This window comes from Dama dama, chromosome 9, assembly GCF_033118175.1.
Source record: "Dama dama isolate Ldn47 chromosome 9, ASM3311817v1, whole genome shotgun sequence".
Classification (NCBI taxonomy): domain Eukaryota; kingdom Metazoa; phylum Chordata; class Mammalia; order Artiodactyla; family Cervidae; genus Dama; species Dama dama.
Window position 1 is genome coordinate 35,973,378 of NC_083689.1, and position 12,280 is coordinate 35,985,657.

General features: G+C 36.8%; 1 protein-coding gene across 7 annotated transcripts in view; it reads right to left on the reverse strand.

Moving 5' to 3' along the window:
- Positions 1-12,280, reverse strand: part of PRR16 (proline rich 16) — a 277,946-nt gene that overhangs the window by 157,820 nt on the left and 107,846 nt on the right. For 2 of the 7 annotated variants that reach the window (XM_061150926.1, XM_061150927.1), the window contains one exon: positions 9,112-9,203. The exons of the other annotated variants lie outside the window; for them this stretch is intronic. In XM_061150926.1, coding sequence (XP_061006909.1) covers positions 9,112-9,123 — 12 coding nt within the window. In that variant the 5' untranslated portion in view covers positions 9,124-9,203. The remainder of the gene's footprint in view (positions 1-9,111; positions 9,204-12,280) is intronic. 7 annotated transcript variants of the gene reach the window in all.

Sequence of the window (12,280 nt, forward strand, 5' to 3'; positions counted from 1 at the left end):
TTATGTGTTCAGGAAAACTGGGTACTAGGTCCACATCAGACACGTGAAAGCTACTTGACTTGGGCTTAATCCTTGTGTGTCTCTGTTGTCTTATCTGCAAAACGGGGGCAATGATAAGTGAATGACTTGCACATCTCATAAAGGAGAAATAAGTTGAAAATCAAAAGATAGAACATAGTGAAACTGGGTACGACTATAACTCAGTATCAATGAACTATACCAGCATGCAGGGAGCGCCCAGGGTGCAGGTAGTGAGGTTCTGCTACCCGTGTAGATATTCCTCTATACATGAACTTAATACCATGATGCAACTTCCATTTAAGCATTTTCATTTGAAAGGACATCTAATTTCTAATTTCTTTCTAAAGTCCAATACTCCATTTATCACATCAAAGGGAAATTATAGCTGAACAGAATTCTAAATAAATAACACTTTCTACTTTATTGCCAATTTATTTTTTATGTTAAACGTAAAAACTCATGTTTCATCTTTTATTCATTAAATTATGGAAAGCAGACAAATGTAAAAATTACAATGGATTATCAACTTCTGAATTTGATTTTCAGTCTGCCTTATCACAAAAGTATGGCCCAACGCATTAAATTTCTGGGCCATGATCCCATTCTTTTAGCAAATGATCTTTCGTAAATTTACAGATTTGTGCAACCATCACCATAAATGTCCATTGCCCCCCAAAACCTCTCACGATCCTTTGCAGTCAATCCCTATTATAATCCCTAGTCCCAGGTCACCAATACTCTACTATCCCATTCTATCACTTTGCTTTTTATGGATATTCCAGATAAGTAAAATCATATACTATGTGGTCTTTTCTATCTTCCTTCTTTTACTTAGCATTTCTTTTTCTTAGCATTCCTCAGAAAAAAGGAGTTGGTTAGTTTTTATTGCCCAATAATATTCTATTATAGTTCATGTTTTGTTTATATAATATCAGTTGATGAACATTTGAATTATTTCCATTTTGGGCTATTATGAGTAGTGCTGACTTGGACATCATAATCCAGTTTTATGGATATATGTATGTGTGTACACACACACACGCACACACACACACATAGTGCTTACTCAGCCTTGGGGAAATTAGTACTCAGATACACAAACCATACATTTAGACTTTCCAGGTGCTCCATTGTTCTAAAGTTTCCAGGTGAAGAGAGATAGAATTTGTAAAGTGGTTAAGAGCACAGATTCTGGAGTCTGGTTCCTTGGCATCTGTAAACCAATTTGACTTCATATATTCTAAGTTAGGCAGGTTCTTCATTGACTTCCTTGGTTTCCTTCACTGTAGAATGGGGATAATGACCATGGCTCCATTATGAGTTTATAGTGACAGTGTGAGTCACTCAGTTGTGTGTGACTCTTTGTGGCCCCATGGACCCCATCGCCAGGCTCCTGTGTCCATGGGATTCTCCAGGCAAGAACACTGGAGTGGGTAGCCATTCCCTTCTCCAGGAGGTCTTTCCAACCCAGGTCTCCTGCATTGTGGACAGATTCTTGACCATCTGAACCACCAAGGAAGCCCTTATAGTAAAGATAAGATGATGAAAACCACACTTAGCAAAGTGCTTACTAGATGTTAACTATTAAAATTGTGCACTAAATCATCATTAAATACTTTTTTATTTCCCTGGTGGCTCAGATGGTAAAGCATCTGCCTGCAACGCGGGAGACCTGGGTTTGATCCCTGGGTCGGGAAGATCCCCTGGAGAAGGAAATGGCAACTCACTCCAGTACTCTTGCCTAGAAAATTCCATGGATGGAGGAGCCTAGTGGGCTACAGTCCATGGGGTCACAAAGAGTCAGACACAACTAAGTGACTTCACTTTCACTACTGCTGTTAAAACAAAATGTTTAAAAGATTTTTGAATCTATTTTCCCATTCAGCCAATCAATCTTAAAGGAAATCAGTCCTGAATATTCACTGGAAGGACTGATGCTGAAGCTGAAGCTCCAATACTATGGCCACTTGATGCAAAGAACTGATTCATTAGAAAAGACCCAGATAGTGGGAAATATTGAAGGCAGGAGGAGAAGAGGATGACAGAGGACGAGATGGTTGGATGGCATCACCAACTAGATGGACATGAGTTTGAGCAAGCTCCAGGAGATGGTCATGGACAGGGAGGCCTAGTGTGCTGCAGTCCATGGGGTCACAAAGAGTCGGACACGACTGAGTGACTGAACAATGTCAACAACACTTTCCCACTAAGAGATGCAACTCTTACTTTTGATTAATACAGTATAATTATCAAGCACAGACACTGCATGTTTTTATATGAGGTATAGCAAAATACCTATTTTCCTGTCTGGCCATTACCATATAGCCACTGGATGGGGAATATTATCTAATGACCTCTTGCTTCAAGATCTCCTGCTGGATTCAGAGAAAAAGTAGCAGAGTTAGATTTGCCATAGAAAAATCATTCTTCCTGCTCTCACATCCTCTCTAATGTAACACTAGACTCAAGACAGAAGGAGGAGAATAAAAAATAGTTTAGGATGGAAGGACACATGTACACCCATGGCTGATTTATGTTGATGTATGGCAAAAACCACCACAATATTGTAAAGTAATTAGCCTCCAATTAAAATTAATTAATTAGTTTTAAAAATAAATAAATAGAAAAGGCAATGGAATGGCTTCTCCAGCTTAATTTAATTATTTAACAATATATAGTGCATATTATGGGCCAGGAACAGTTCTGAATTCTTTAAAAATAGTAACTCATTTCATCTTCATAACCACCCTATTAAATAGTATCTATTAGCCTCAATATTGGATGAGATAATCAAGGCACAGAAAAGTTGAGTAATTTAACCAGGATCACACAGCTTGTAAGTATAAAGCTGAGTTTCAAACCAAGCCACCTAGGTGTAGTGTGTGGTTTACGCCACCATGCTTTGCTACCCCTTTTGCTAGAAGACAGAACTATCTGACTGAAGTGGATATAGTCCCAGAAAAGACAAGGAGAAGCACAATCAGTTTTGTTTGGGACATAGACCCATTTTCTTCAATCAGATTATTTGGCTTACATTAAGCCACAGAGAAATGCTTCCTGCAAAGATAAGTGAAACAAGGTAAGTTATATTCCACTTTCAGTTTCATCTTAAACTCTCATCCATTTTATGTAAACGTAATGCTGAAAAAGTCAAGCTTTTCAAGCTCACAGAAGAGGTTCTTTAAACATCAGAAAGGATCCCTAAGTGACCATATGAACATACTCTTTGTAATCAATCATTCTTACTGTGAACTGACAGAGTAGGACACCCTCTGTGAGAAAACATCCCCAAGTTCTAAAAAATCTAATGCGATTTATATCATTCTTGGAAGATCATGGTTCATATAAACATTTTAAACTTTTTAATTATGCAATTATTAGGTACATACTTGTGAAAGAGAAATCTACATATAAATGAAATGCAGCTCTATAGTAATATTTTAAAGGCTCTTGAAAGTTCTGATGGATATAAACTAAATTTGTTCAATGCAGCATTTATTAAACTATTACAATAATGATGTCTGCTTTTTTCCCTCCATAATAGCTTTTTTACCTATACTGACTGGAAAATGCTAAGAATTGCTCCAGACATCTAAGCAATCCAAAACATGTTAATGCAATCATTTTTTATTCCTCTGATGAAACCAACTCCAAAAGGCAAGTATTAATTTGTTAATTCTCATTTATAAAAGAACTAAGGACCATACCAGAGCACACAGCGATTAAGCGGTGAGGCTGGGCTTCAGATTTAGGCATTCTAAACCCAGAATTCATATTTTAGCAGTTATACTCAACTGCCTTCCACAGGGTCCCAGACAATCATTTCACTTACACTGTAGAGTCCCTAATAGTAGGAACAAACAAGGAAACAAATATTACATAAACCTACCAAGCAAAATCTAGAGAGGCAGATATGGTTTATTCATCACAATGTGTTTATGTTAACTCTTGATACTTTTATTATTCTATTACCTTTTCACTTTTGTATGTCTCTTCTTCTCTTTAGTAAGTAGGATGATGATTAGAACTTTTTTCTTTCTTCCCTGTCCTAAAATAACTGCAAGGACAGCACATTTTCAAATGGTGATATATCCTGTAAATACTTGAAAACAACAAAATGGATCTGCAGTCAAACACTACTTCATATTACTTTTCATTTTTCTATCAATGGATCCTTCATACATTAATATTTAATTCTAAGATAAAAATGCGTTGTTTGTGAGCAAACAGTACCTTTTTTTATTGTTTTCTTCCTACTGCCTACTTTTCAAAGTGCTAACATTAAGTTTCTGCAAATCAAATTCTATTTTGACATATGGCCTTTTAAGTGCCAAAAAGGAAATCATGCAAGAAGCACTAGATTTAAAGACTACAAAAAGTTGTGAAAATATGAAATGCCAAGTTCTAAGAAATGCACATTTTTCATGCTTTGTTCTAAGGAGACAGTATCAGAGTAGCATGTAAGACATTTCTTCAGCTCCCTGTAGCTACTTTATTTCTTGGTAACTTCTTTAAAGCATCTGAGGATGCAAAAAAGGACAAATGGATCAATAGAAAGAGTTTTCTTTTTTTTTTTCTTTCATTACATACTTATTGTGCCATGATTTTTCTAGATGTCAAGGATCCAGCAACAAAAAGGACAGATGAGTCCACTGCCCTGAAGGAAGTTAGATTTGACAGGCAGGAGTCAACAAATAAGAAGGCAAATGCATAACAGGATGTCACAGAGTAGTAAGTGCCGTGGAGAAAATCGCAGATAGCACCATGAAAGACAGGAGTGTGCAGGAGAGGGAGTGAGAAGCAGGCACACAGTCAGCCAGAGCCCAGGCTGGGTGGTCGGTAAAAGTACCTCTGAAAAACATAACACAGAAACTGATGCTAAAAAGAAGAGAAGCAGCCAGCTATGTGCATGCTAAGTGCAGAGGCCCAGAAGAGGGAATGAACTTCGGCAGCCCAAGGAACCCAAAGAATAGCTTGCGAGATAGAGTGACAGGCAGGGGCACCAGACTCTAATAGAAGATGACTTCTGGGCTCACAAGAGATCACAGTGGATGGATCACAGGTAAATAGGCAAGGTCAAAAGACTGAAGGAGGTCTCAAAGAAATGCAGAGCCACACAAGTATTTCGTGTGAGATGACACAAACTTTTACATTTCAAAAATTATACTTGTGCTGCTCTCAGGAAAACAAATTACTGGAGGGCAAGGGAAGAAGCAAGATCTGGTTAGAAATTTGTATGAAGGCAGTCTAATGAAAAGATGAAGATAGCTTAGATGGGCACAGTGGAGATGGTGCGAAGAAGGATTTAAGATGCACTTTGGAAGTAGACTTGACTAAACTTTCTGAAAGAATGGACATGAGGGGTGAATGAAAGAGAGGAAGCAAAAATGATGCCAAGAGTTCTGGCCCAGGCAACTGGTTAGATGATAGAAGAAATCATGATATAGAAGAAACCAAACAAGAAAGTTCTGGGTCTGAGTATTGATTCTTGAGTTTTGCTTTTGGTATCTAAGTGCCTGTTAAATAGCCAATGAAGATGACTGAGTGGGTTCAGGGAAAAGTTTAGAGCAAGAGATAAAAACTTGGCAGTCACTTACATATACCTGGTGTTTCAAGCTATGGGACTAGATGAAATCATCATGGAGTTGGGGGTGGGGAGGAAGAGGACAGGATAGGAAGGGGAAATAAAAGAGTGTGAGAGAAACAGAAAGAGTGGGGAGAGACAGAGAGGAGACCATGCATCTGCAAGTGAGCACGGATGTGTAAACAAGGCCTCAAACTAAACATCTGGGCAATGTAACATTGTTAAGGAAGCAAGGATTCAGCCAAAAACTCTAAAGAGGAATAGCCAGTGAGGTAGAGGGAAATGTAAATGTAACCTTGACAGATAACCTTCTAAGAACTGCAACCAAAAAGTACTTTCTGGCATTTTTCACCTATAGCATTGCTCCCAGAACTACTTATTTGCTGGCTAAGGTTGGATGTAAACAATACTTCTCTAGAATAATTTCCACAGTGTTTTAACAACAAAATCAAGCAACACCATCTCATAAACACAGGCCCCTGCAGGTTATCAGTCACTGCGCCTATCTGGGGGAGAACTGCAACAGAACCATGGACCTGACCTTCCTGTTTCACCACTGCACCTGCTGGCCTTGCTGTTACTGTGCTCCATCATTTTTCACTGTTATCACATTCAAGGCCATATCTTGTGATGAATAAATTTAAGATAAGTTTTGTTCCCTGTTTCCTTCTGGATGAGCACAGTCTTGTAAAAGTTCTCATAGGTATTTCTCCCATTCTTCCTTTCATTTTGCTAACAAAATCAGAAGACTTTGCCATGGTTTGCTAATTCACTGTGTATTCCTTCAACAGAATTCCAGTGACTATTAATACTTATCTTGGTTTCTGAGACACATTGATTTTAGCTTCTATTTTAACCATCCATCCTTGTTCCATAAACTCAATTAGTTACTTTGTATGCTCTCTCTGATTTACCTCCAACTCACTTGTTTTATCTTGTTTATTTTTTTAACTCTTCGGGTAGACTCTGAGCATATCAAGGGCAGAACAGTGTCTTATTAATCGTCACATCTCTTATTTCTAGCATGGTGCCCAGTACTAAATGCATGTGCAATTAATGTGGAATGAATGGATGAATAAATGATCTACTAGATTAGTTCAAACTGTTCTTTATTGAGTTTGACAAAAATGATTAAGATGTAAAAAGACTGCTTTCTTATATTTTAAATAAGACCCTTAGGAAAAACTTTCCTGTTGCTGAGATTCATCAGCCCCCCAAATTTTCCTACCTTTCTTCTATTTGGATATGTAATTTTCATTAGTATGCTAGCATAAGTGAAAGCAATTTTGAGTGACAACTGCTACTCAATTGACATTTGATTTTTTTTTTATCTTGAGGAACTAGCAGTGTGTTTAAACTCAATAGCAACATTAAATGTTGGATTTTCTCTTTTGCTCAATGTAGCAAAAATTCTTTTTTTTTTGAAAAAATTCAAATTACCTACAATTATTATGGAAAGCCACTATACATTTTATATTACTATTTTACTAGTAAACTTTATAATTACTTCAACAGTGATTTCACCATTTTTAATCAAGTAAACTCTGCTGAAACAGTTAAATATTAGAAATGAATATTTTTTATAGAAACTTTATGAAGTTTGAGAGGTTCTATGACAGTGTGACAAGTACACCAGATGTCTAGAGGTGGCAAATACTTCACTAAAATGAGACAGATATTGTTTCAATGTAGATTATCAAGATTTTATTTCAATTAAAAAATGCTGAGCCTACAGTGCCCTGCTTTTTCTGTAAAATCTATGTCAACAGAATACACAGAAACTAAATCCTGAGTCCTCTGGTCCATTTAGTCAGCAGAAGGTCTTGGGAACTCCGATTAAATAAATGACTTGCAGAATATTAACAAGTAAATTAACATTAGAGATAGAATTTGAAAAATCTCCATTTCTGTTCTTATATCGTCATCACGTAATTTGTTCTTCAATTTGTCACATAGCAAAATGGTGAATTCACATGATTTATAAAGAATGGAGGGAAAATAAAAGCAGAAATTATAAATATTTCTTCAAAGATATTGTCTATCAGTATAGACATGGCCAGATTTTTTAAATCTCTTTATCCTGGCTTAGTCAACAACTTATCCTTACTTTCCTTCAGTATATTTTTACACTTATATAATGCTCTATATTTTCTAATTTAGTTACCTCTAAAGTAGAATTTGACTAAGAAGTTAAGTTTAGCTAAATTCCAAACAGCATTGCCTCTTGTTTTCTAATTAGGGCACATAAAGAAAAAGACTTAATGCATGACACAGATCCTAACTGTTAAAAACAGTACGACTGCTACAATCTCACAAATGAAAATAGTTTACTAAGTTCTTGAAGTCACTGTATAGTAACGTAGGAAGGTTATTTAATAGGCTTTCAAGTGCAAAACCAATATCACTCAGAGGAATTAATTTTAAATAGAGTATTCCCAAATGATAAATGCATGTAAGCGTTTAAAGAAAAACAGTGATTGTAAACACGTCAATATATACTCAGGATTTGACATTATCCAGCCCTCTTTTATTTTTGGTTTTAGATAGAATAAATTCACTCTTCAAATTAAATAACTGACTGATCACAACCATCTCTCAGATTTATCTAGATATGGAAAAATTTAGTTTCATATTTAAATGATAAGTAGAGTTCTATGTAGATAGAAATCATGAAATTAAATTATTGCTCCAGAAGCACCAGTGGTTAATGATGCTTAATATGGGTTAATAAACCCATATTCGTTCATATATAGAAAAACAGACACCAATGAAACCTTTATTGTCAGCCTTTTATGGTAGGAAACAGAAAACCGCAACAGAAGAACATTTCTGATTTTACATGTTTTCACTCTAGGAATACAAAGCTAGTAAAGGCAATAGTCCTTCTTACGGTCACATATGGTGAAGGCAGGACTATCCCTAAATTGTTAATGAGTCTTACGTACCCCAAAATCAACTTTCTTTAAAAAATGAGCATTAATTCAATATTTGATTACAAATAATATCATTTATATAATCTTTTTTTTTTCATGGTGAATCTTACTACTTTCCTACAGATAATAAATATAACTATCAAAATTTAAACTAGCTTTGTTCATAGAAAACATGGATGCTTTAATATGAACTTGTTAATCCTGGCACCTTAAAAGTTAAATTTTGCAATTTGAAAAACACCATAAATGTTCCTCCGAATATTTTTAAAATGTTACAAAGAAAACATTGCTGAATTTCATGATACTATTATACATATTTTCCTCTATGGAATTTCAATATAAAACATAGACTAAAAATATGACAATTTCTATGGTGATAATTAGTGTGTGATTGTTAATCGTGTGACTTTGGTCATTACTTAATAACTTTAATATTCAAAGAGATCTAACTGGTAATTGTATCTTGTATGTATATTTCAAATAACAAATGATATCATGGACTTGCATGTTTCTTAGAAATGCAATCATGTGTTGTCTAAATTCCTGTAAACATCATGGCAAAGCAGTGCTGACCTTCTCGGGCATTTCCTGGTGTCCTGTTGTCACTGCCTGCAGCAGTTTCCCTGTTTCATCATGTGGGGAGGTGGGAGTAGGTAATGGAGCTTCTGTTAAAAAAATTAGAGAACTTTTAAACATAATGTATTTACTTTAGACTTTCCAAAACACACTGAACTGAACAGGCACGGGAGATGATGCAGAGGGGAGCGGGGCATTAGTCAATATGAAAGTATAGGCTGTACTGATGAACACATGAATGGAAGAGAGGAGTTAACATATGAAGCGTGTATATGGAGGAAACGCACATGAAGGACTAAATAATGTGAATGAAAACATGAGAACCATGGGGCAGATCAGTCAATCAATCAAGACTTCAAGAACATTCCCTGAGAATCTATTCTTTCTGAATATAGAATACTAGAGCAAGTCACTAGAAACTTTCTTTAGATTAACACATTCATTAATCAATACTGTTTTAGTATTGCTGTCCAACATATTATTAACATAGGCAAATGAGGACCACCTCTGGAAACAGTAATCAGAAGAGACACATGCTTAGTTGCTAAGTTATATCCAACTCTTTGCAACCACATGGACTGTAGTCCATCAGGCTCCTCTGTCCACAGGATTTTCCAGGCAAGAATACTGGAGTGGGCTGCAACGTCCTCCTCCAGGGGATCTTCCGGACCCAGGGATTGAACCTGAGTCTGCTGTACCTTCTGCGCTGCAGCTGGATTCTTTACCCACTGAGCCATTGAGGAAACCCCTATCAGAGAGAAGGGGCAGTCAACCACGTCACAAAAGCTGATACAAATACTTCCAAGTAGTGTGGTGGTACAGAGAAGCCTTTGGAAATGAGAGTGCTATCCTGAAATAGCTGAAGGGACGACTTGTCTGACAAAGCCTAGGCTAGTTGTATGAGGTGCCAACAGACTGAACCAACCTCTGAGAAACATACTCCAGGTCATGGGAACCAAAGATGATACTACACCTGAGTGACGGATCTGGTTATAGCAGAGGCAGAGTGGCCTCTTGGCAGTGACATTGTCAGGACTCCAAGTATCAGAGGGCAGTGAGGACATAGTCCATGGCCTGAGAGGTCTAAGTACTGAGCCCATGTGCATGAGTTACAGTCAGTCCCCAAGTGTACAGTCCCTCATTCCTGCCTAAGCCTTTGGTAACATGTTCCCCAAAGACTGCAGTTGCTATACTTAAGACTTAAGGACAGGGGTTTCAGTCATCTACTTTGCAAAATCATTCACTCATTCTCTCACTGCTTAAACAGCACTATGCTTGGTCAGTACTAGGAATGCTGAGATGAATGAGAAAGACCCCTCCCTCAAGTAGTTCAAAAGATCCAGCTTGGGGCCAGGTTGAGGAAAGGCACACCTTTCTCAGCTTCCTTCTGCTTCCTATGCTATTACCAGTTTTCTTCATCAATAAGATCTTTGAAAATTTAGTAGAGGAAAAGCAAAAGTATACATGTGAATAAGCTCAAGGCATTTAACCTCATCATTCATTCATTTATAAGGAATGTCAGTTCATGACATACTCACTGAGCACCAATTATATGCCAGGAGTACTTCTAGTTGCTGGTAAAAAAAGAAAAACAAAAACACCTGCCCACATTTTTATTACATATACAATACACAAATTAGAAGAAACATTTTTTTAATAACGAATTATAAAGTTTGGAAGCAAAACACTTAAAATTAATTTAAAAACCTAATGAATAGTATTATGCAAGCACTGTTTGTTACTTAGTATTGAAAAAATTTATGATTCGAACACTTAACAAAGTTAACAGTCAAAAATAAGGAGAGCAATCAAATGTTCCAACCACATTTCACATTAAATCTACATGAATACTCTTAACAATGCTGTCAAAAATCAGATTCATAAAGTTATAATGCTGCAGTGGAAAAGCAAAGGAAAGATAAAAATCACCCTATGTTAACACTTCTGATAGAAATTATGCATCTCTGTTCTCCCCTTCTACCCAAAGAATGTTTACCCCCAAAAACCACTTAAAAACAAACAAACAAAAAAAAAAAAAAAACAGCCTTAAGGACAAACGGAAAGGAATAGAGACTTATCCATTGAACACTACTGTTTCATTCATCACACCAAGACAGTGGAGACTGGTGGTAGAAGTATGGTGGCCACAGTCACACTCACTAGCTGTGTGGTCCAAGGCAAAGTACTTACTTCTCTGCTCTCTCTTTTTTCTCTTCCCTGCAGGGGAGGTAAAAAACATAGTTGATCCTTGAACAACTGGGAGGTTAGGGGTATCTACCCTCTTGTAGTCAAAAATCTATATAACCTTACAATCTTCCCTCTGTTTGCTCCGTTCTGAATATATGGACTCAGCCAACCACAGATCACATGCTACTACAGTACATTTCTACTGAAAAAAATATGCATGTAAGTGGATCCACACAGTTCACACCAATGTTGTTTATGGAACAACTTGATTCATAGGTTTAGTGTGAAAATTAAATGAGCTAACACATGAAAAGGATTTAAGACTTTTTAAAGTACATAATAGGTGTTTACGTGTATTAAATTGAAAGAGCACTGCAGTCACTATCCATGTCGAAATCTTTACTGACAGAGGTTCTCAGAACACTCTAAATGAAGGGGGAAAAAAGGTGCAAATGAACTTATTTACAAAACAGGAGTCACAGATGTAAGAAAACAAACATGGTTACCAGGGGATAAGGGGTTGGGGGGGAGATAAATTGGGAGATGGGAATTGACATATACACACTACTGTATATAAAATAGATAACTAATAAGAGACTAATGTATAGCACAGGGAACTCTATTCAGTACTCTGTAATGGGAAAAAATCTAAAAAAAAAGAGTGTATACATGTACAACTGATTCACTTTGTTGTACACCTGAAACTAACACAATACTGTAAGTCAACTATGCTCCAATAAAAATTTTCAAAAAAGAATTCTGAGCCAAGCACCTAAGCTTTGTCATTCATCAACCCCGTGGACTGTAGCTCACCAGGCTCCTCTGTCCTTAGAATTCTCTAGGCAAGAATACCAGGGTGGGTAGCCATTCCCTTCTCCAGGGGATCTTCCCTGTCCCAGGGATGGAACATGGACCTCCTGCATTGCAGGCAGATTCTTTACAGTCTGAGCCACTAGGGAAGCCCTTGTCATTCATTAAT